Genomic DNA, 25230 nt, shown 5'->3' on the forward strand with positions numbered 1-25230 from the left:
TAAAAGTATATTTTATTATTATACATATGTAGAGTTTGAGGTTTTGCTGTACAGTAAGAACAATCTGCCGCAAAAATAGAACGCTATATCTATATGCATCCTATCTAACTGATTACCATTGGAGATTGCAGAAATATGTTATGATTTTTTTGTGCATTCATTTTATTTCCTCTTTAAAAATAATTCAGAAGGCTGTTGTTGTGTCAGCAGGCAGTACCAGAGAGCAAGCAGAAAAAAAAGAGAATACTATCTGTGGAAGTATGAACTTGACTGTTGCGACTGTGTGGTGGAGAGGGTGTGGATTTCTTAACAGATTTGATGGGCGTTTCCAGAACTTCAGTAAGCACTTCTAGGATACATTTGTTAAGCTGTGAGCTGTCTTTCCTTGTGACATCCAACAAGGGAGCAAATAAAGTCTCTGAGCCGCAGCACTAAGATGTTCAAAACTTTTTCTGCTAAATTTGCTCTGTGCACTATGAAATAGGAACTGGAGAGTGGTAACTCTTCACCTCACAGGCTTGAGGGGGCCCACTCTTGGATTTGTTGTACTTGTAGTACCTATTGTACCAATCTGCACTTTTATGACATCAGCTGCATTGTGTTTGACTGTTTACTTGCCTGTATTTTTTTTTCCATTCCTCTGCTAATATCAACTCAGTCATTGCCGTTGATCCTCTGGCTAACGCCATCAGTTTCTTCATTTTTCAAGTCGTCTCTGGATGGACTTGACATCAGTCTCAAATAGTCATGCGCTTCAACATTGCACTTCAGTTTTTGCTTTTGTGATGATCTGGATATTCTCTTGACGATTTGATCGACGTGTTTGATTATTGATCTGATCCAGTCCAATGATGTCAATCTGTCTCCCGACATCTTGGTCTATGAATGTTATCCGACAGATAAACGACCTGACATTTCCATTAACTTTACAGAGCCACAGGAATTTTCTCTGTCTTGTGTTTTTGTGTTTATAATGCGCGGAGAGCCTGGTTTTGGCTGGGATACCACGCTATAAAACCTGACACCATTGTTATTATTAAATGCCGTGCTGTTTGCCCAAGCTAATTTTAGGAAAACACATTTCCGAAAGGCCAAGAATGATGTCTCGCAAAAAGGTCAAATGCTTTGTCAACAGAACATAACAAGCTATCCGTTCAAACTGTATACAAATAAATGCACTCTTCGATAATAAAAATAAATAAATATTACAATTTAACAACTAAATTAAGCGTAATACACCTATTGAGCCGAGAATAAGAAAGTTAACTATTCACGACCATGAGTCACAATACTAAGTACACAACCCTCACGAGAGTCGTGGCAGTAAATTAAACAAATCGATCATAAATTTGACAAGAAAATAGATATATATTAACTTCAATGGACTCTTCCTTGATATTTTAATACTATATAACATTAACTGAGAGCGCAATCGTGACATTAGCTAAGTGCCCTCTAGTTCAAAGTTCGTAAGTGAAAAACATTTTGAGCAGAAGACAGTTGTCATAAACAAAACATGCGTAGTAAGTGTTGTTGCCCTGCACTCAGCACTTTTTCCTATGCATAAGTGCGGAACTTTATCCTACTGAGGAAAGAAGAGAAAGGTGAGGCTGGCACGTGGTCCCATCCATCCTAGGGGCTAGCACCGACCAGCCCCTTCCCATACACCAACGCTGCCCCTCTAACACCCCGCCTTCCATTTCCTCGCTGGTCACTTCAAATGCGCCCTCGGATGATGGGGCTTTCCTGTAATACATTTACTGAGAAACGCTAAAGAAGAACCCAAAGAAGAGAGTCGATCGTATTAAACGAATCCAAAGAAAACAAAATTTGTTATTTTGTGAACAAAAGAGTTCTCTGTAATCTTTCATAATCAAGCCGCAACAACTCACGCTAAGTTCAACCATGTACGAAAAGTTCAAATGTTAAAAAGTAACTAGAAAATTTCTTTAAAATACTTTTGATTTGTCGCTTTCTTTATTTTAATTTGGTTTTTTTTTTCACATGCTGGTGAAAGGGATAACAAAAGCGAAGTCTATATAATCGTTTTGAGTTAATGTTGCTCTTTTCCTTCTGGTCTAGATTATCATCACATATATATACTTAGCCTCCATCCTTTTTCGCAAAAAAACCTTAACGATTTCAACTCAAATTTAAAAGAAAAAAACCAATACAAGCCACTATGAAATGGAGAAAAAAAATCTTTGGCAATCTGTATACAATACCAAGATAAATTATGAAGACACCAATGGTAAACATTTTTTAATTGTACTATCTGCATAGCTTTAACAAGTATTTTTTACAAGTATTAAAGGTGTAAAATGACTAAATGTTCCTTTTAAAAAAGTTCAAAATAAGATTATAATTTATGGTAATAAAATATCAAGACGCTGTTTTTAACACAAAATGAATGCCTATAAACAAATTTATATGTCACAAAAGTGCAAAAAGTTCGTTTTAAATATCCTGCTGTACAATAAAAGTCAGACATGATGCTGGTATATAAAAACAGAATGCAAATGTAGAAGAAACAAAACAATCATTGCAAAATAATGTGCCATAAAAAAACAAGCAAATAAATTAATTATAATTTCCTATTCAAATAAAGAAACTTGATTTAAAAATCTTGATTAATGAAGTTGTCTTCTGTCATAATAGTGGTGCATTTTCTATAACTAACTATAATACCAGGACCATAACATCTTTGCCATTAATAATCATATAAATAAATAATAGAACTTAGTACCTGATAGAGAAATACAAATAAATAGAAATGTTTGCCCTTCAGGTGATTAGTTTTAAGTTCTCACCCTCATGTTTAATAAATGTATCACAGATGATTGATTAATTGCATTTTTTAAATCAGGAATACTTTAGACTTTATTTCAAAGTTATAAATATGATCAGGATTTAATTCAGTGCATTTGTATGTTGTATACTGTACTGCATTCATGCTTTTGTACATTTCACAAATAATTACTTTTTCTATATAGTTATAGCTTGAAATATCTGAAACAATTGATAATATTGAAACCCTGTGAAACAACAATAGATAAAATAAGCAGTTTTGGATCATTAAAAGCAAACTGCATTTGCTGATGAAAATAGGTGATGATCAAAATCTTTATGACTAGACATTTACAGCTCCTATGCTTTTTATATCATCACTAATCCACTGCTGTGGCTATACATGTACACAATGATAATCTAGCATAAAATATTTTACAAATAGACATGTACTATCACAGGCACTTTTCTACACTGCAAAGGTAAAATTTCTCCCACCTCCCCCTTCATCTCCCTCACTTTTTTCTCCTCCCTCCTTCCTTCTTTTCCTTCTCTCTTTCCAGCACCACCCCACCTCCTATTTCACAACAGAAGATACTTCTACATGTCACAAGTGTATGTCAAAACATCTTGACATGCTGCCACACAAATGCGCTAAATTCCTTAAAAATGAAAATGTTAACAAAATGTAAATGTCTTTTAAACCTGACAACATAGAGATTGAAAGGTCATGTAATTCCAAACGGTGGCATCTATCTTTTAAAAAAAAGAAATGCCTTGGCTTGTGAAAGTTTTCATCAGGAACAGAAAAATAAGTTGATAAGTGCAGAACAAAGACACCTGCTACTCAGCAGGAGGGGTTACAGTAGTTCAAAAAAGAAAGACAAAGGGCAAGGTGTGATAAGATCTTAGAATCAATCTGCTCACAAACACAATAATGACCAGTTATTTGCCATCATTGATCAAGAAGTTAAAAAAATATGGTTTAAAGTAAACCCTTATGCTAAATATTTCTTTTTTACTACTTACTAAGGAGCAATGGTTTCATGTTTCATAGATACTTTAACATAGACTTCAAAAGCGCCAGGTTCACATGGACAATCCTCATGCGGTGCTCGATTTATTAAGGCCTTGGCTGTCTGTCAATGTAAGTGCCAGACTAGGTGGACCAAACGGATCAACCTTGAACACAAAATTGAATTCTCAAGTTAGACATGATGCCAGCATAAAATAAGGATTTCAAAAGATGATTACCATCAATATTCACACAATCTAATCCTAATGTCATATGAAATAAAATCACAATAAAAGAACACAATATTAAGGAGAGAAGGAACAGGAATATCACACAAGAACTGTTATCTAGTCAGTCTTGTCAACAAAAGCTGTTGTCTAATCAGTCCTGACTACAAAAATCATTGGATGTATTTAAATGCCTCAAATCTGTGGAGAATAACATTCTGTTATTTGTGAAGATAAACGTTATGAAATTTGTGAAGAATAATATTCTGAAAATCTGAAATATTTGCTTTAGTACAGGACTGAAAAGCACCTGGAAAAAGTAAATCATTAACAATATGTTTACTAATTAGTGATGTTAAAGTGCCTAAAGCTGTCATCAGTGATAAATTTATTATCATGCATGATAATTAGTTGTAAATCTTCTCACTAGCACTGTTAAAGGTCAGCAATTCTTAAATTAAGCTGTGGCAGTAGTGAATATGAAAATTCTGTTGATAAGCATACAGCATACATGTCAAAAGGAGAAGGTCTGGCAGCACTTGTACATCCATGAAAAACAGTACAGAGCATTTTGCTAGGTATCTGGTCATTGTGACACTGGACCTTATCTATATCATGGTCTGCTGTGCACCAGCAAATGCTTCATGCTCATATGATTTTCATCTAATACAATATATTATTATTATATAATCAACACCTGCTTACCATCTTCTATTAAGGGAAGCATTAATCAATCTAAGCCTAACATGCCTGTTCTTCATTCCAATCAAATGCTGATGACATACTTTAACTGCATTCTATCCATGCATGCAGTTTGTTACCGGGTTAATAAAGCAAACGAAAATTTCATTTTAACTCTAAGGTTTCAACAAAGCAGAAATAAGACACTGATTTCCGTTTCTGAAAATAAGAACAGAAGTATCTCAGTAAACATTCAAAACAACCTTATTTTACATCAGACCATAAAATAAAGCAAGGCAAAAAAGCCAAAAAAGAAATAATGACTGACAAAGCATTCCACTTACATCTACATTAGGGTTTTTGCTGACAGTGACGCATAAATCAGTTGCCTGTGGACCATGTTGTTTGCGAGCACGGCCCCAGTTAGCTCGAATCTCCACTATATTATTCTGTGACTGTGGGCGTATATAACTTTTACCAGTGGACACACAAATCAATTGCTCTGATGTTATGTCATCAAAAGCCTCAACCTGAAAAAAAAAACCACAGTGAACATTTCCCTTCCAGTCACTTTCAAGTACTAACACACATTACAGTGCAATTTCTCTATCTTTCTGTATTGCTGATTCTGTATTCGGTAATAGATATTTCTGTAAATGCAAGTAGTCTGCCTCCCCTGTTTTGCATTTTGACGTGACTTTCAAGGACAAGAGCAGAAGAGAGAGAATCTAGTCAAATTCAAGTCTTCAGCATAATGTCATATGTCAGTGCATAATTATAAGTAACAAAAATAGGAAATGGACTAAACTTTTGTTCTAGCCAGCTCACCTTCTTTCCCTTCTCAGTATAGAATTTCTTAGCTGGCTTCCACAGACCTAATTTGAGGGTAGAATTCTCTAAAAGCTGTGTGAGAGATTCTCCCCAGATCATCACAGCGTGGTCAGTACTGTCGCCATTTTTGTACACAAAGACCCTTTTCTGAAGAAACACAATCAAAGATTTGTTAGAAATTCATTAGAGATCATAACATCTCCAGTATAGAAACATCAAGATAGAAGCCTAAGCAGTAACACAGTCAGTACCATCAGCTAATGGATAGGATCAAAAGGTGTGGATTTTTTAACGGGTAAAAATTACAAGTAATTTACTGATAAATGGATAAGTGTATTTCTATATTTTCTGGCAACCTTCCTTCATCACAGATCCCCATGGGAAAAAAAAATGGGGTAAAAACAAAAACATACAGTATCACCATTAAGCTCACCATTAAAGGTTGCTTGTATAGAGATCCTTCCATGTTGATGCCAACCATGTGAGTTGACTGTTTCTGGTTTTTCTGGAGCTCATCAAGGTGGATCTGAAAGAAAAACATCAGTTAAAGGTCAATAAAAAGTATTTAATGCTGGTGGACATAACCAACTCTTAAGATGAAGCACACTTTTTTACAAGGTGGTCTTAAGCCAAACATTTTTTATTTCCAGACACTATTTCTGAACCATATCATGTCCCAAGATAAGCATCTATTACAATTCAGGCAGATCTGTGCAAATTAATCTATTCTGCAGTTTGGCTGCAGGCAGATTAGCGATTAACTGATATATGCATGTGTGTGTAGTTATATGTGTGAGACAGGAAGGCTTTAATTGGTAAGTACAAGAAGGCGCATGCACGCACACACATACATATACAGAAGAATAAACACATACCTGAAGCTTCTGCAATGTCTCGTTCTTAACCTGCTCTTCTACAGTGATATCCTGCCAATGCCCTTCTATGATTACTGGCTGTTGTGAACTCAGGGTTGAGCGATATGCACCAGGACTCAGGTCCTTAAAACGGCGCCCTTCAAATAAGAAACTATTTTTCATCCTAATGGAAGACACTCCAAGCACTGGTCGATTTCAAGGATCAAGGAGATCAAGACAATGTCATCTACATTTACATTTTACAATGTATGCCTAAACAAAAATACTATTCCTTCTCATACATAAACATGAAAGCATGCGTAAGACTATGCATGAAGTAAACAAAATCTTTATTCTATAAATCTCTTAAACACTTGAAGACGTCACATATACATATCATCCGAACTATTTATTGTTTAAATGCAATGCAAAAATTCACTGTGCAGGCACCACAGTCTGTGGGCAATAAATGTTCACAAACAGTAGATCAGCTGGTTCACTTCACAGTTCCTTTTCAAGACATGCCCTTGTAACCTGAACTTTCCCATTATGACAAAATCATGTAAAAAGAATATTTTTTAAAATAATGATAATCTGAATGATGATCTATTGATAATGTAAAAATAATAAATTGTATAGATATCTGTCATTCTCACCTTTCATCTGACGAAGCACATGTTTCTCAACATCCAGCTCCAAGCACACTTGTGCCCTAAGTGCACGCTTCTTACGGCGATTCACTTCCTTTGATTCAACCACTGTTTCATATAAAAAAAGAAATTATGTAAAAATCATAGGCCATTTTTTTGTAATCACTTTTGTGATGGTACAGCTCATGACAACATATAGTAAAATAAGCATGACAGACCACTGAGCAAAGCCACATTTTAATTCTACAAAACTTCTATTAGTTAAAAATTGTCAGTGCGCACCTTCAGGTGGAACAAAGTTTTTCCCACTGGAGACCCACACCTCAACTGGATAACGAAGGACAGTTTCAAGAGAAGGAAATTCCACCCTACTAAGCAGCTCCTCTTGTCTTTTAGCCATTTTTGTAGCCTCCAGTGTATCAACTTCTGTAATTTAAAATCATACAGTTCTGTAATAAATATATTCTGTTTCAGTAGTTCAACAAAAACGTTTTTAATAACCACAGCTAAAAGAGATCTTTTGAGTTTAAAGCTTTCATAAATTTTCCATTTGGGTGAGCATTATTAAAGAAAAGGTATTTATTTCCTTTCTCAAAAGGATGACTGCATACCCTCTGACTCACAAGCCTCCTGATTGTCTTCAAAATACTCTGCTCCTTGGGCAGGAAAATCTGATTCATCTCTTTCTTGTACTTCTGAATGGTGCATGTCCATCCTTTCTTGATGCCGATTATCTAGGTAGAAATTTACAGCTTATTTATGACTGTTATTTCAAGAGGCAAGTGAAAAAGAACATTTAATTCACTCATCTTTAAATATATAGCTATACATAAATGTACACATTTTTTTAAACTTTACATGTATATTTTGAATACAAAAGTCTTTGAACATGTGCATTTATTGAACTTTGTTAAAATAACCAGTAAAACAGAAAGAAAGGGAGCTAAGTGGTTTACCAATATCATTTTTCTTTTCTTCATTCTGGAGCATGGCCTCCAGTTTCTCTGCCAACAGTGCACGGTATGTTTTCAAGGCCCAGCTAACAATATCATCCACATCCAATAAAAGTGTCCCATCCTCTGCAAATAATTTGCTTGCACTGGTGTTGAGTCCAAGACGCTGGGTGCACTGGAAAAGTATCTGGAACCAAACAAATTAGAGTTCGATCATGATTTATACCCCATAAGCCTTCTTTTTAAGCAAATTTTGGCTATTCGCACAAAATTTTAAAAAATCAGTTTTATTTCTATATTCTAAATGAAAAACAATTTGGCATAATGTTCTGTTCACATATCTTTTACTTTAGTCCATCATAAGTAGGTTTAAAAGAAAAAAAAATTATTTCAGACCCTCATGATTAACAGAAGACTACCCCTGTAGTTCCTACATGATTTCTAATTCTCAAGTTGTTGAAGGAAAGGTTAATGTGTCCATCACTGAAATGAAACTTTGTACTCTATATTTTAAAGTAAGGAAAAGGTGCAAAAGATATGTTTGTTTATATTTATTTCAACAAATAGTTGCTAGGATTTCAGACTCACTCCTTCAATGGTAGATCCACAGATGATCTCTCCTGGTCTCATTCTGCCTTCACCATTCTTGTATGCCATGACTTTGACTGTCGTCACAGCACGTGCAGCATTAATCTCTTTGGCAATTTTGGTACTAGTCTTTTGGCGAAGAACTGCGAGCTGCTCTGCCCAGTTCTTGAGCGTGATCTCAGCCTCAAATGTAGACAAGTCAACTTTGCCATTTAGGACCTGAAAGCTGCCAGTCTGTGGCACTTTCAGGCGCTTTGCTGAAATAATAATTTACAGTGTTGCACACACAGTCTCACCTATCTATACTTCTGAGATGATCTTTCCAAATAAAAACAAAATAGTGACAGAAGCTCATTCAATGGGTTAGTTGGGATGGAAATCTCCGCAGAATTTTTAGTTGTTTGAATAAGAAGTCACCTATATTTTTCTCTATTTTTGCCACAGCATATCATCTGGTAAGCCTTACAAGCACAATTTCTGTGCATGAAATCAACAACATACAAGATATCACACACACACACACTCACACTTACTTACACTTGTGTGAATACATAGTATACATACAATGCACACATGGCCACGTAAATTATTTGCCTCTTACCATCACCCATGGAGCAGGAAAATGGTGTGTTAGGTGGCAAGGCCTGAAGAGTATGACGTCCACGCATGGCACGTGCACAAGACACACAGACTCTCAGCTTTAATGTCTTCTTGTCCTCAGATATGACCTCTGCTTCATAGCCCTGGTAAAATATTGTTTAACAAAGGTAATCCTCCAGAGAAAACTTTTATATTTACTGGTTAAAATAAATAAATATTAAATGCACACGTCATCACTGACAATGAACTGGAAAGAAACTATCTACTTTTTTTTTTAAAAGTCATATCTGGTTATATAAGGTGACTAACTTTTGTGAGTGTATAAAGTGTTATCAGATTAAAAACATACAGTCCACAGAGAGACAAAATTATAGAGGAAGACAATACAAAAGATACAAAATAATTATCAGCACAGTCTATCAAAAATCCTTCATGGGGGAAAAAATGCAAAACATCCATTCATGCACTGTCAAGGTCAAGATTGATCAATGGTGTAAACTTGTAAGTTATGCACATCAGCATTTTTACTAGTGAACACTTTTTGCTGCAGGTGCTAAGGAAGTAAGTGGCAGTGTGTTTGGAATGTTGTGGAAGGATGAATAAATTGTAAATGGGTGGCCAGTCTTTCACTTTCCAAGGAAACATGCTGGCTGCTGTATCAGTTAGCAGGTTGGGAAGTGGAGACTGTGCCCGCTAAGCCCAATAAGAGATAAGTGTTAAAAGAACTGTGAATTTTCTGTCCCTCCAACTGTTATTAGTAAAAGTCGCTGTAAATGTATTTGGAAACATTGGTTGTATGAGGATAACAGGACAACTGTATTATTAAAAATAGACAGGTGTGTTTTGTGTTTGATGTTGAGTGAAAGGACACATACATGTCATGAACTATACGTGAGTGATCAGAGGTGTATGCATGTGATTTCACACACACACAAACAGCCTACCGGTTGATCTATTTTTGTTGACCCAACAACAGCATAAGTGCAAACATCCACTTTATTGGCAGATGTTATTTCTGAAATCAGAAAGTAAAACTAAAAGAAATTCCACTAATAAAAGTTATTACAAACTACCATGGTTGAATTGTTGAAATATCTGGTCAAATAGTTTGTTGATAATAGATTTTTTTTCAATAAAAACTACAAAGCCAGAACTACAATCTTTTTTTATTTTTTAAATGAAAACATATCATTCAGTATACCTTTGTCTGCAACGTCTGAGCTGAAAGCAGAGATGAAACCTGTTTCTGCATTGTAGTGCCATCTCTGATGGGCGTGGCCAAATTGATTAGAGCGTCTGGACTGCAACATTACAGGGCAGCCTGCAAAAGTCTGCGGCTCTGTAGATTCGCAGACCTTCCTTGGGAATGCCACAGTCAAAACCTGTTTCTGCTTATAGCGGGAGCAGATCTCACTGCAGATTGGACAAAAAGCAAATTTTAATTAGGGAAAAAAGAAATATAATGTGATGGAAGATTTTATGCACATTTCAAAATGGCAGTAAAACTAAAAGTGAAAACAAATAAGCAGCTAGAATTCTTACAGGATTAGAAGAGTTTGTAAGTCCAGAAGTAAAAATATTATTATGAAATAATCTCAATCTGTCAAAATGAAGCAACTCACCCATTAGGGGCTATAACCCAGAGTTGACTGATATCATCTGGCCGCCGTTTGACGAGAACCACTTCACTAACCCTCCCTTCCTGCTGAGTTGTTCCCAGTACAAGGCTAGAATTAGAACTGGAAGCAATATAACCATCCTCATACACAAATCTCTGAAGAGTGTCCCGTTGAATACGTGGTGAGGATTTTGGCCTGTGGACACAGATATTTTGACATGCAGAAGCTCCACTAGCAACCTGATAAAACATTTAAATATGAAATTAACAAAATCAGTCACAGAATAAGTTCAACAGATCATGTGTCCAAATTTTCAGAACAACAAAAAGTCTTGAATGGTCATATTTATTAACCATGAGATCTTACTGTTCAGAGAAAAGTCAACAGAAAAATTATAACAATATAATAATAGGGGAGGTGAATAAAGCTGATGTACATTTTCATCCTGAATTTTGAGATGATAACAAGAAATTACAGCTATCTTTTGACACAAATGTAAATAAATTCTTACTTGAATTTTTCATAGAGTTCTGGGTCTGAGTACTTCTGAGCCTCCATATCACTGGTATCAAGGCTATGCTGAACATTAACCACACGTTCCCATGGCCATTTTAGTGAGCTGTATCGCTCATCACTCTGCAGGTGTGCCCGTTCATGAGCTGTTCTGTTATGATTATAACCAAAATTCACATTTATATTCAAATCAAAAATTTTAATTTCACTGATTGAGTTAGATGCCAATAACAGCAAGCATACTCTGACTGTTTAGTGCTAATAAACTGCTCTTACAGCTCAGGTTCTCCTGCACATAATATTAAATAAATATCTCAAAGACTTATTTTTTTGTTCAAGAAAAAGTTCAAAAGTTTCAATTCAGAATCTTACAAATCCTGTTTTTCTCTCTCTACTCTAGCTGCTTTTTGTTTTCTAGATTTGAGCAGTTCTGTACGCCTTCTTCTCCCCCCACCCACCAAAAAAATCAGAATCTTACAGGTCAGTATTCTCCTCCCCTTGTTCATTATCGCTGTCCAATGTCTGCTCATTTCCTGCGCTCACCACTCGCTCAGTAGCAGGCTTGTCATCATGTGTCCACTGTTTGTTAACTACTAACCTAACGCCAGGCATAAGCTTTCCTTCAGCTTCCAGAACATAATCTAAGGAGATGCAAAATAAGTAAAAAACCACTTCAAAATTGATAATTAAAGCATACATTTGGTAATTAACATTCTTTTTGAATTTCTGCACTTTTGCTTCAAAACTTTAAAGAAATGTTTCATGTTTAAAAAGTCAATACAAAATAAGGCTTTAATAAAATCACCTGGCAGTAACAACTGGTTTTAAGATACATTTTGGGAAAATTTTAACATGAGTAAACATTGGAATTCATAAATAAATCAACAATGTAAGATGACAGGTATCTAGTGAAAATGCAAAAGTAGAATCACATCTGGGAAGATAATAAAATATTACATCATATGAGTTTAGGGTATTCACACAATAGACTAAATATATTTAAAACACTGCAAAATAAGAATCATTACAAATCTTCAATGCTGTAGAAATCCAAATATTATTTCTCATATAAACTCATATAATTTCTTTAAAATGGGCACCACACACATATTTCTGAAACCACAGAATCTGATGCTTAACAATGACCAAGCTAAATCATGATCAGGAGCTTCTAATCATTTCAGTCTTGATAGAAACATAACCAAACTTTTTTTTTTAATCAAAAATGAAAAAAAGAATTTTTATAAAACTGGTGGGATATGCTTACTGTTAGGGTTACGGAGGGCACAGTACTGTCGAATTTTCTCAATGTCAGAGGACAGCTGTGACAATAGAAGTCTGCGATACTGCTCCTTTCGTGTAAGTTTTGGGTCTGTCCAGGTCTCTCCACATGTCACAAACACAATCTGGTCACGTTTTAAGGATTGCAAAGTGAAAAGTTCATTGCCATTTTCATCAAACAGTCGTCTGGCAGCAAATGGCAGGTTTAAGAGACTCGTGCAGGAATCCAGGAACTGCAAATTTCCAGACAACACACCAGAAATCAATCACCCATTATGTCTATAAAAATTTGTTCCCATATATAATAGTATATAGCAATCACAGTCTTATGTGAAGTCTGAAGTCTTAGTTTATAGAGTTGTAATTAGTAATTGTGTATATCTATTCCTGTTCTCATGAAAGTATCCTAAAATATATCCGAAATTTGATGTTCTCCAAGTCTAAACATACATAATATGCTTTGATAACAATAACACTCTTTGTCTCAATAGTAGTAGGCTGATATTTTTAGGAAATAAACATGTCAAAGATGGGTCTCATCTCACCATGGTGAACTCCAGCTCTCGGACACTGTACTCCATACAGTGGAGATTAAGGTCATCAGTAATCGACGCTGACTCATCCTGGATATCCTGTCTGTGTCTTGTCTGTCTTAGTTGATTTACTTGTACTTTCTTTTCTTCCTTCATTCTTCATCATCTACAAAATAAGAATTTCATGTCAAATAACTACACTGCTTTTTGCAACATAAGCTGCTTACATCAGTGAATGTTAAATGCAGATACAATGTGTAATAAATGACTCATCTTCTTAGTTAACTAATAAACCATTGTCAACATACCGCTGTAAGATTAGGGCCCACCACAGTGACAGCAGCTGAAGTATCCTTTTGTCCATTCTTTAGCACTGACAATCTTGCAGGCAGCACTGAAAATAGATATATGTCCATGCACAGGCATACACACAAACACAAGTTTAAGTGAATTAAGTAAGCAAAAACCAGTAAACTGTTGTTCTAGGCTTTGATGAAACAAAGTGATGAAAGTGCAACACAAATGAGAGCTTGGATATGCAGACATTTGTCAAAATTTCTTTGCAACAAGAAATCTCTTCTTTCATAAGATTTATTTTAAAAAACATTTAAGTCATGCTGGCAAAAAAACTTTTATAAATTCTTTTTCATCGATACTTTCCTGACGACCTGACTATTAGGAGTATGGGTGCCTCTTTAACTTTACCAAATGACCAGGTAACTATCAGAAGGTGGACTCTGCAAAAGCCCCACACCTCCTGGCAGACCAAAGTACCTACACCAATGCACAGAATGACAGAATCATAGAGATAAAGGAAACCACCCAGTGGAGGTTATACTGAGCAGCTACATTCCAATGGAAACAAGTCCAACAGCTACCTGCCTACTTTATACGCTAATACCTTAGGCACAGCACCAAAATGACAGCTGTTCATAAGCATCCTTAAATATAGACTTAATCCACAAGGACAAGGTCTGCAAAGAGACTTGTCTATGGAAGGAACAGCTGATGCTGTCTTTCCCACAGAGGACAAGACCTTAGAAGGTAAATCCTCAAAATCATCACCAAGTCTTGCAGATGCACCTGGTTATTAGTAGTAGGTAGTAACTGGACCACTTTTGGCTCTGTGCTCATGATGCAGGTGATTGCGTTAGAGAGCAGTTGTAGCTACTAAGCTCCTAACAGTCTGGTTGCCTAATAAAGTTAACGAAGACAATTACATTCTTGTTATTAAGGCGTCACTACTCACAAGAAAATCCGCTCTTTGCAGAGGGACGCTCAAGAGGAGGAGCATGAGGCAGCAGGAAACCCTCCATAGGCCAGTCATACTTCTGCAGGACATTAAAAGTACATACATACTAACAGAAGAAATAACGTTTTTCATGGTAAAATTCCTTTTTTGAGTACTTATCAGATGATTTGACTATGAGAAGTTCTACAGACTAGCTACCTCAATTTCAGCTGTCTGTTCCCAGTTGAAAAAGGTGTTGTCACTCACAGTTTAATTCTGGCTGTCTAGCCTTACCTTGTTTTGATAAAGGAATAAAATATATGCTAACAGCAAGCAGAAGGATGCTACCTCATTAATCATGCCATTTTGAGTGACAGGCCATGAGAGGGCCTGTTTGTTCCACTCCGGATTAGGAACATCTGTATGTTTCCACTGACCAAGGTTGTCCAGTCTTTCCTGCTTCAGTGCAAACCTGTAAAACAATGCCACACAGTACCAGTATCATGACCAGTGTCAGTGATCTGTTTTGCAATAGTCCCATCTTGTCACATGACAATGATTGCTTAGTTCCTAAAGCAGACTAGGCTCATTTTATCTCTTTTTTTTTTAAGCCATTTATTTGAATATGATAACTCAGTTTGTTGGAGTTTACTACGAGATATAACACCACTGTGTACCTCTGACTGCTCGCATCTTTCTTTTGCAGAGGATCGGCCACAATCAGACATACGCGCATGCCTGATAGAGTACCTTGCACATCAATGGCCTGATGAGTTTCTTCTTCATCACATTTTGTGCCTGTGTAGGTCAGCAGGAGATCTGGATATGCCTTCAACAGAAAATTTTCAGCAATATATATTTATCATTTTTATAATGCTACCAAATCTACATGGCAAATTGTAACAGTTATTTCTTCATGGTTTGTGCTCCTATGCTGACCTTTTTAAACTCATCATAAAGTCACTTTGAAAAAAAATCATCGTTCGAACTATGGCTAATGATAAAATCAAATCATCATTTATTCAGCATGCTGCATTATTGAAATAATTATGCTGTATTATTGAACACTCAGAAAAATTTTTCTGAGGTCTGAAAAAGTATCTATCTCCTCACAGGCTCAAATAATCTGTCACTTGTGGTCACTAATTAAAATGGCCTGATAATCTCTAACAGCATTTTGGTAGCAGGATCTATCAAAATACGCCCTCAGTGTTTTGTTAGTTGCAGACACTGAAGAATTACCAACAGCTGAATTTCTGACATCTCATGGGTCTGGTTTCTCACTTGTCAAACAAGATTTTTGCATTAATACATCTTGTTATTTCTGCATTTCATTCTGCAAAAAATGATTGCATTTTATTTTTGCATTTAAAGGGACAAATTTGCTGGTCTATTCTCTCCATTCTTTCTGAAATTAGAAACTAGATTCCACTTGACGAATAAAAGCCTACACATACAAGGCCAGCTGAAGCAAAACAAGTCATCAGTCGGAAAGAAAACAAATTTGGGGATGGGGGGGGGGGTTAGTACCTGTGCAGAGATGGCCCCATCAGGTGCAAATTTCCATATCTGATTAGGGTTGCCAGACATCTTCTTCTGCACTGTAACCATAAATCCTTCCACAGCTGTCTTCTTTTCCAGCAGTTTGCACTTTATGCGTGTTTCAGACACAGCTAGGCACAACTGAGGCATGGCTTTGTTGTAAATGAATCCACTCTGTTGAAGACAGACACACTAACTAAAAATTCCATTTATTGATGAGCTATAACTCCTCAACTGTCTCACAAATCAATGTCTGGAACTTATTCCAAAATGACTGGTTTCTCAGGCAAGGAAGAGTAAAATATATATTTATGTATATCTTTCCATCCTCTGTTAATTCCATCACTTATTTTTTAGAGCAGAAATGTCACTATCAAATAAAAAGTAAAAATTTAAAAAGTATGGAAAGGATTAGCTCAATACGTTAACCAGTTACAATTAAGTTTACACCAAGACATGAATACAAAGGGACAGATTAGGATGCTGTCAAAGTTCTAAAATATCTGAACATTAGGGAAGTAAATCACAACTTTCTTCTGAAGTCACACTTTACCAGAAAATTAAACTGAAACTTGCATTCATAGCTTTTACTAAGAGGAGTTTAAAGTACATTTTATTTTCCATGATCAGAAGACATATAACTACCCTGAGCTGTATGTTGTCTTCTACCATTTTGCATCATTCATGCAATAAAATGAGCCTATAACTTACCTTTGAAATGACCCAGATCTGTGCTTCTATATGTCCTCTTGGCGCCTTTTCATTCAAATTTCCTCTTTGGACCTTTTCATTCACAGCAATCTCTGGATACAGGACCAGATTAGTCTGCACCTAATTTGGCATCAGGATTAAACCACTCACGTTAAGAAATCACATGATTAGCCAGATGCCTCCTGAATTCTTTTTTTTTTCTTCTAAAATGTTACCAGCAGAGACTGCATTCATTTATGTTTCAAAACTAGAGCTAGCAGTGTTCTTTTCAGTCTAAAGAGGTTATCATGCTCAGTCTTGACAAACAGGGGTAATGTGCCATGGGTACCCGGCCATAAAGGACAGCAGCACTGGCTGTGCTACTGTGTTGGGGCTGGTGCCACCCCTTCCTTCTCTTGCAGTACCTTCCATCTCCCTGGACCCAAAACAAACCTCCGCACCAATCAGCGCTACCTGTCCGCTCTACCAACCAATCAGCCTTCAACTGGTATCTTAGCCAGCCTCTACCACATATATATTAATGATTAGTTGATTATAATTTGTAACACACCTTGTGGAAAAGAAATGTACCCCGACTGTCGACCTCAGCATGCTGCATTAATAAGTCCACCTTGTCACTATCATGACTGAATAAATCATGAGTGGCCTCATATGCAGAAGGAAAGGAGATGGAGGCATCCCACTTGCTGTGTCTGTATTCAATGTAATATATTAAAATATATGTACATTTTGTACTAGGAATACAAAGATCTGTGAGCACAAAAATAAATAATGTTGCTGTTGTAATTTTTTGCACTAGTAACATCAAATAATGTCTATGTGTATACTATATCAGGATTCTAAAATTGTATCAGTAGAAACCTTTTACACTAAGGAGAAAGGGGTATATTCAAATACTAGAACAAAGCACAACAGACTGCAAATTAATGTTCATTCCTCAAGCAGGACTGTCCAACTTTTTGTCACATAACACAAAAACAAAAAAGAAAACATTTTCTGGATTTTTTAAAATGGGAAATCTTAAATGATGCTAAGGATGATGATTATGACTGTGGTCATTATTTTTTCCCCATGAATGCTGAAAAGCAAAATAAAAGTGAATCTTGTACTTACATTTTCAAATCACCTATAAGATCTGGATCTACAAGTGGCTCATGGACAATGTGCTCCAAGTCATCTTTGAGAACTTTAATGGCTTTCTCAAAGATCAGTTGAACACAATATGCTGAAAACAAAATGATGGCATACAATTCTAATTTATTATAATACTTATTCTCCCACAATATTTGAAGTTCAATTGAATATTCAGTGGTTTAAACAACTGACAGCATATTACTACAAATCACCTTTACATATGAGTTGCAATGGGAAAAAAAATTTTAATTTTAGAAGTTCGAATTTGAAAGATGTTCTAAAGATAAGAATTCCACAGATCCAAATGCATTTCCTATAAAACACTCACTGAATGGGGAGATAAATGGTTCCCCATACGAAACCCATATCTCATCATCGTCCTTGAGGTCAAAGACTGATGTGACCTCTACGCCAGATCTCCTGTAGATTCGCTGAGCTACAGCATTTAGTCTGGGCTGGGGTCCCTGGGATGCCCGCTGACTTCCAGATATTACATCCAACAACTGCACAATAACCACACAATGTAATCTTTTTACATGTGCTTTGTGGGGCTGGTACTTTAGAAGAATAATGCAACAAGTATAAACATTCATCCAAATCCATGCACATAGACACCCTTTCTCAGTCTCACTCTTCTTTATCCAAGTTCCTTAATGAGAAATTTATTGCAAAAAAAAACCAAAACATACTTATATATATATACTGTGCTCATCAAGTCCAAATAGGACACAAATTTCTGTGGAGTTTAACAGGAAAAAAATTCTTAAATAACAACTGTGTAAAAGGAAACAAAAAGTGAGCACAAAAAAATGGACAGCTTTCCATTTTCAAAACATTTACTCAAAGCCAGAAACAGAAAGTAAGATGAATCACAGACAAGCCTTGGATTTGGCATGCATCTTAGGCTGTCACAACACTGTTAAAACACCCTTTCAATCAATTCCATTGTGTTTTCAGAAGCATGCTTACCCTCTCCATTGCAGCCCCAGTGTTCTTCATAGCATCTCGCAAATTGAAGTAAAGACAGAATCCTCCATTTCGAGCCCCATTTTCATACACCTAACTCGGAAAAAAAACAATGTATGCTGACTGACATGTTTTCCACACTCTACTTAGGCTTAGTATCAAGTAAAGTTTTATGATTCTGAATGGCAAGCCTCTGGAATGCTTTTCACTTTTCATGAGAGGAAATTCACTTTTAAATTGTAATAGCTATAGCTCCAACCCAAGTGTGCATGTGAACGAGTATGTGTGTGGATACATGCCTAATGAGAATATTTTATCAAATATTCATCCCATGGGAGTATATACCGATGATCAAAGTGGAAGCTGGTATACACACATGCAATCAGTGAATCAAGATTTACCAAACAACATACCTTCAGTCTAAGACCTTTAACTCCAACAATCCGATCATCAGCTTGAACCTCCTGTATATGGGCCAAGTGGTACTTTGGACCAGATACCTGTAGAAACAAAGCAGAGTTTTTGTCTATCAGATTGCACCATCTATGAATTGAGAGACAATGATTGCAATGATAGGTTAAAAAAAAAAAAAGATTACAGCATCCTTCAGTATACTTTAGCCTTTATGAATGGTTAAGCTAGATGGCATCAGACAAGTAGCCTGTGGCCAATATTAATATTATTTTCACTGATAGCTTATGCAATAATATTTCATTGCAATTCTAAGTAATAAGAAATATACGAAATGTAAATGTAGACTAATCTTTAAGACAACCAGAAAAATCTTCTTGTCTGCTTTAGAACAGCAAATGATAGTGCAAGCCATTCAAACATGAGTGAATTTGTTTCACAATAAAAATTTGTGTCCTGTACTTAACTAGTGTATATCCATGAGAAAATCTTCACAAGCAACAATAGTAATCTAAACAACAGTTACTGTCTTTCACAACAACATATGTAGCTAGTCATATTACCCTATATCATGCTTATTGACTTTCTATACAAAATATTTAAATGAACACTAACTTCTTCCATACTCATCTTTTCCTTCATAGCTTGCAGTCTTCCTAATGTTTCTTTCAGCTGATCAATCTCAGCATCCACCTAGCAAGTAGATCATGCAGTTATAACATAGAACAGTGAGCATTCCCTTTCGTGTATTTTTCATGAAAGAAAACTATTAATGCAGTATAAAATGATGTCTAAAGAACTAAAAGAACATGGATTTATGAGTGCTTCTGAAAACTTCATATTGTAGAAAAACTGAAGGTAACATATATTGAGAAAAAAACTGGTATGGAGGATACAGACCTTCTCTGATACTTCATAGAGGTCTTCAGTTTTCATGGCCTTAACAGAGGCCAAGGTTACATTTTCAGCATCATTATCCAGTGCTGCTTCTATCTGAATTATGGATAAACATTTCTCAATTAATTAAAAAGGCTACTTATCTGGCATTTCAATAACCCGGGAGGGTTTGTTTCAAATATTGACTCTTTGCCATAATTTCAAAGTTTTAGGTAATTAACATTTTTGTACATATTGGTTTTTTACTCCCAACATTTATTTTGGTGAGTCAAGTAAAAGAGATATGTTCATGGAATAAAACTGTTATACATGTGTAGTCATTCTATACCAAATTTTATGGTTTATTTTGAAGTAAATTCCTTTAATCATGCTAAACCAATGGACTTCTGGCTGCCAAACAACCAGACTAGAATCAAGAACCCTGCAGCCCTGCCACTCCTATGGGAAGAGGTCAAGAGAGTGGTAAGGAATCTAAAGGGCAGAAAGTCACCTGGTAGAAACATTGGAATCCACCCTTTCAAAATATTGCAGATATATGCATCAGAATCACAACACAAAAATCATTTAACCTCTTTTTTGTATTGCTGGAGGTCTTTTAGCTTCTTTAGGATGATCTGGCGCATGCTGGCAAGAAATTCCTGAGTTCCGAGGGGACTGAAACCTTCACCTGCTGAAATCCACAGAGGTCCATGGACAGGGAAAACTTTCGACTGCAGACCATCATCAAGAATGGGAGCTGTGATAAAGGAAACGCAAGGAAACTACCCAGGTTAGGGTCCTCAGTAATGATGTATCAGAACAGGCTTACTTAAGGTTACTGTACATAAACAAGTGATAGTTATACAGCTAACACAGGAACTGACCCCTCCCAGCTCCAATCTTCAAGCTGTGTATAAGACATGAGAAACATATCTCAGACTAAATGTGAATCTTTAATGCATAATACTTTGAAATGCAGGCTACTTTTAAGCATATCTATATATTTGTTAAACAAAAACACTACAAATCATAGCACTGTGGCTCCATAGTCAATACATAAAGCTCACATAATCTTCATCTCAAATCATGCCTTTATTTGTATTTATTAACCTAACAAAATGGCTTATTAATGTAAAATGAAATTAGGAGGTTAATCAAATTTTTAGCTCAAATAGTAGATGCCATATCTTTTCTATTCATATCAAACAATCCTAGCTATAATCATTGATGCCATGGACACAACCAAGTGATGACCCTGCAAGCAATAGATTAAACCATAACACAAAACACTTACTATCGTCCAGATCAGTGATCTCATTACCCTCCCAGTCAAAGACTTTTTTGGCATGGCTTCGGAGGTCAAGCTTTCCTGTGCATGCCACAAGGAACTGGAAAAAAAAATGTTCTAAGAGCATAAAAATCACCTAAAACATAAGCAAACACTCTTTACCTTTGAGAAAGACAAATCCTTTTACTATGCCATTATAAGCTGCACATGATAATAAGATTTAATCTAAATGCCATCATCTGCTACATGCAACATTCAGTGTACAGTTAGCACTAGCTACAGACAATCAGTAACAGACTTTTAAGCCTATCATAACAACTTGCTTCATAAGATGTAAAAATAAAATGAACTTCCTAAGAAAACAAAATCAAGTGCTAAAAGAAAAAAGCAATGTTCCCTTAGCTACACTGCACTACATATATTTCTGGGCAAGTACAGGACATCAACTACACCCCTGAGGAGACGTGTGTTTCTTGCTCCATGGATTTTCTTGCCTGCTTGGTGATAGCTCATACTTTGGTTCCAAAATTGATGACTGCTGCTAGCAGTTAAGATTATTGTATCTTGTTGTTGTAAAGCAGTTTGAGCCTGCCTTGATACTGGGGAAAGATGCGATAGAAACCCACTCTATTATTATTATTAGATACAATAATGGTTGAAGTCAAAAAACATCTGCAACTCTTTCATGACAATGACTACAACACAAGATACTTCAAATGAAAAATGTAAAACAAAATGTGCAGAAAACAAATATATGATATACATCATCAAATTTGCTGGGATCTGCAACAACTTCACACGGCTCGCTACTTTTGCCATTTTTGTAGATAATGATCCGCATGAAGTTAGTCTGGGCGAGAGACCTGCCACAAAAATGGTAAACACAGATGTCAAGGTCATCTTATTATACGATACCATTGGAGCTTCTCTTCTTTTGCAATATGTATAATTTTATAGTAAAAATAAAGAGAAAAATTAAGGCATTTTATAATAGTTGTAAACAAATGCCATACTTTCAAGAAGCACAACACAGTTCAGTGTACAGCTTATTTCAATGCCCAAAAGTTATTTTCATTAATGACAAAAACTAGTACATGCTATCTCTTCACTTTTCTTAAATACCTAAGTCTTTTGGATAAGCGATGTCTGGTTTGTTTCTTTCTGTCTTCAGGAAGAATGATGCCATTCAAGCTCCATTTAGCCCCTTGACGTATGATCATGTTTTCTATCAAGATATTGAAAAAGAAAGTGAGTTAATCTGCTTTAAGTGGTGTCTTCATTAGGTAATTCTTCCTGGCCAAAAGCTGGTTTAAGTAGTCAAAGTTTCATTCTTAATTAAAAGCTAATGAGCCATGAATTGGATTCATGATAATCACTGATTTAACTTGTTTCTTAATTTTATAACTGACACATCAGACACAACTTCTTCAATGTGCGTGAATAATGTGAATTAGGAGGAATAAAAAAACGAAAGGTTCTGACAATGTGTTATGATAGCTTGCAGTCTGTTATTGCTTGTCCTTGCAACTGATTGGCTGAGCTCTTGTGATGGCAAAACATGGAGGGGAAAAAAGTGTCAAGGTCTCAAATTGAAAAAGAAGAAAATATCCAGAAACTATACATAATAAATAAATAGTAAAAAAACAGCTTTAAGCATAGCATTTTTGTACTTGATCCAGGACATCTGTGCTTGATTTCTGTCATTGTATCATCTGACTTTTCACTATTTGTTGCATAACTGGGAAGAGAACCACATACAGCTGAGAAATTGCAAAAGCCATTTATGTACTGCATACTTTTGGTATCTCCAAATGGATCCTTGTAGTTCTCTCCCATGGAAATGTAAACATCAGTGTGATCAGGAATCTCTGATGCTTCAAATACTTCAGTGCCATCTTCCAAGAAAATACGCCTTGCAGCAAATGGTAATCTCAGCTTCTCTGTGGCTAACTCCAGAAGCTAGGATTTTTTAAAAAATAGCATGATTTTAAAAAGTCAACACCAAAATAAAGTGATTCAAGCTATTGTAACAATTAAGGTACTTAAGTAGACATAAGCATCAAAGATGTAAAACTGACAAGGTCTCACCATCTTTATATTAGGGGCAGCAGCATGGATGAAGGCATCACGTGTTCCATTCTTAAAAGCAAACACCTTGATGGTAAGGGGCTGTCGTTTATGCAGGCCTTTGTATGCTTATCAACAAAGGGACAAATGAATTACAATAATAATAATGGGAACATGCAGCATCATGGTCAAAATAGATCGCACTCTCTGCGCAGACCAATAATGATAAATGAAAGATAACAGCCAGTGGACAGTGAGGTACGTACAGACACACTGAACAACATAAAGATGAGGTACAAGAGTAGAACATAAAGCAATAGATGAAAGTATGAAGAGATGTAGATACTATAAACAGTGTAAGGTAGAGTCGTTACATGATAGTTAGCATGACAGACAGAACTGGCAGGGAGTTTAGAATAGTAATTCAAGGATAGTACTTTGTGAACAGATAGGTATTCAGAGAGCATTTGAATGTAGTTTTTGAGTCCGAGTGGCAAATGTGATGTGGAAGAGAGTTCCACTGCTTAGAGCATAGAGGGAGAACATCTGTTGTCCGTATGTGACTGTCCTTGTGGGAGGAAGGGATAGAATCTACAAGTCTGATGAGAAGTGAAGGTTTCAGGCAGGAGTGTGGACAGACAAGATTTCAGTAAAGTAGTGGTGGGAGGTGCCTTCAAAGAATCCATAGAGTTGAGACCTTGTAGTCTATGTAATTAATACTTTTACCATTAGTAATTAATACTATTACTGTGAAAAATATGACACTAAAAGCAAAAAAGATAAAACTTTTGTCTCTACTTGACAAAACATAAACTGCCGTTTACAGTGTTAAAAGGGTCTTACATCCAATTAAGATGTCATGCAAATGTAAAATCAAAATTATATTGCGAAACATCTTTCTAAGGAAATGATTATAAAGATGATCAAATTTATGTCAAAAATCATTTAAGACAATGTTTTGCTTTATTTTGACAAGGACAAGACCTCACATAAAAATTAGTACAGCCTTATTAAAAAGAGGAAAATTAAAGCAAAGACTGAAAACACAGACTGTTAGCACTGCCTCTATTTTGTGTTCGTACCTGAAGTGGGACGAGATCTCTGACTGCGATAGAGGTCGCAGATACCCCTGATAATGGCCTGAAATTAGATAGCTGCAAATCTCAAAAATATATGATTACTCCTATTACCTAACTTATTACTTTGATAACAAGCACATCACATCCACTCAAAAACATCCTTTTTAACATTGACCAACTTATTTAAAACTGTCTGAATGTTAGTAGTACACATGCAGTGGTTTCCCGCAAACTTATGCTCACTGACTCATCAAGCACAAAAAGCTCTTCAAGTTCTGAAGAGTTCAGTTATGAATGCGGCTAGTTTATTTGAAGTAAACAAATTATGATTAATTATTTACATGTCCAGTTGATGAAGGAGAGAGGACAATGAACATTTCTTCCAAACCACTGAGTGTACCTGATGGTTGAACATCAGAGGTTGAACATGCTGTTTTTCTTTCTTTTTTTCACAATTTTCAAAGATGATCCAAACTGCACTTATAGCAGTTACCAGTTATTTTGCCCCAAGACCATATTGCTCCACAGTCATATGGTCTCAGCTATTGACATATTGTTCAAAATAAAACCACATCATCCCACCACCGAAAGCCAAATCGTTCCATAGTCTCATATAACAAATTGATCACCAATGACCCAAATAACTACTAACATCAACAGTGCCGTATATCATTCAAACACTGCCTATCAAACAGAGCCATGGAAAGACTTTTTTGTAAATATTTCTCTGGTTTGTGTTTGATGAGATGCTATGTATTCTGAAATTTTAAATGTTGAAAAACGTGCTTCATAA

General features: G+C 35.9%; 1 protein-coding gene across 1 annotated transcript; it reads right to left on the reverse strand.

The window, feature by feature from the left end:
• Nucleotides 1-1944: 1944 nt before the first annotated feature.
• On the reverse strand, nt 1945-24468 carry LOC112560197. The gene is made up of 37 exons (XM_025231844.1): nt 24441-24468; nt 23380-23486; nt 23088-23250; nt 22414-22516; nt 22055-22154; nt 21298-21391; nt 20594-20760; nt 20028-20120; nt 19743-19820; nt 19130-19216; nt 18720-18809; nt 18079-18253; nt 17730-17841; nt 17167-17308; nt 16617-16736; nt 15894-16079; nt 15041-15192; nt 14712-14835; nt 14382-14463; nt 13441-13526; nt 12586-12832; nt 11797-11959; nt 11317-11469; nt 10809-11000; nt 10388-10599; nt 10131-10201; nt 9188-9329; nt 8587-8843; nt 8002-8185; nt 7657-7779; nt 7328-7471; nt 7052-7153; nt 6417-6553; nt 5975-6067; nt 5539-5688; nt 5055-5240; nt 1945-3969 (listed from the first exon to the last, which is right to left on the reverse strand). The coding sequence occupies exons 2-37, from the start codon at nt 23380-23382 to the stop codon at nt 3892-3894; spliced, it is 4791 nt and encodes a 1596-aa protein (XP_025087629.1). The 5' UTR covers nt 23383-23486; nt 24441-24468; the 3' UTR covers nt 1945-3891.
• Between the last annotated feature and the right edge of the window lie 762 nt (nt 24469-25230).

Source organism: Pomacea canaliculata, linkage group LG3 (assembly GCF_003073045.1).
Source record: "Pomacea canaliculata isolate SZHN2017 linkage group LG3, ASM307304v1, whole genome shotgun sequence".
Lineage (NCBI taxonomy): Eukaryota > Metazoa > Mollusca > Gastropoda > Architaenioglossa > Ampullariidae > Pomacea > Pomacea canaliculata.

Coding starts and splice junctions, on each gene's coding strand:
- LOC112560197 (XM_025231844.1), bottom strand. Junction 12,833..13,440: donor TGGGCCCTAATCTTACAGCG/GTATGTTGACAA, acceptor GGAAATTTGCAG/TTCCTGGATTCCTGCACGAG. Junction 7,472..7,656: donor GGAGGCTTGTGAGTCAGAGG/GTATGCAGTCAT, acceptor TTTAAATTACAG/AAGTTGATACACTGGAGGCT.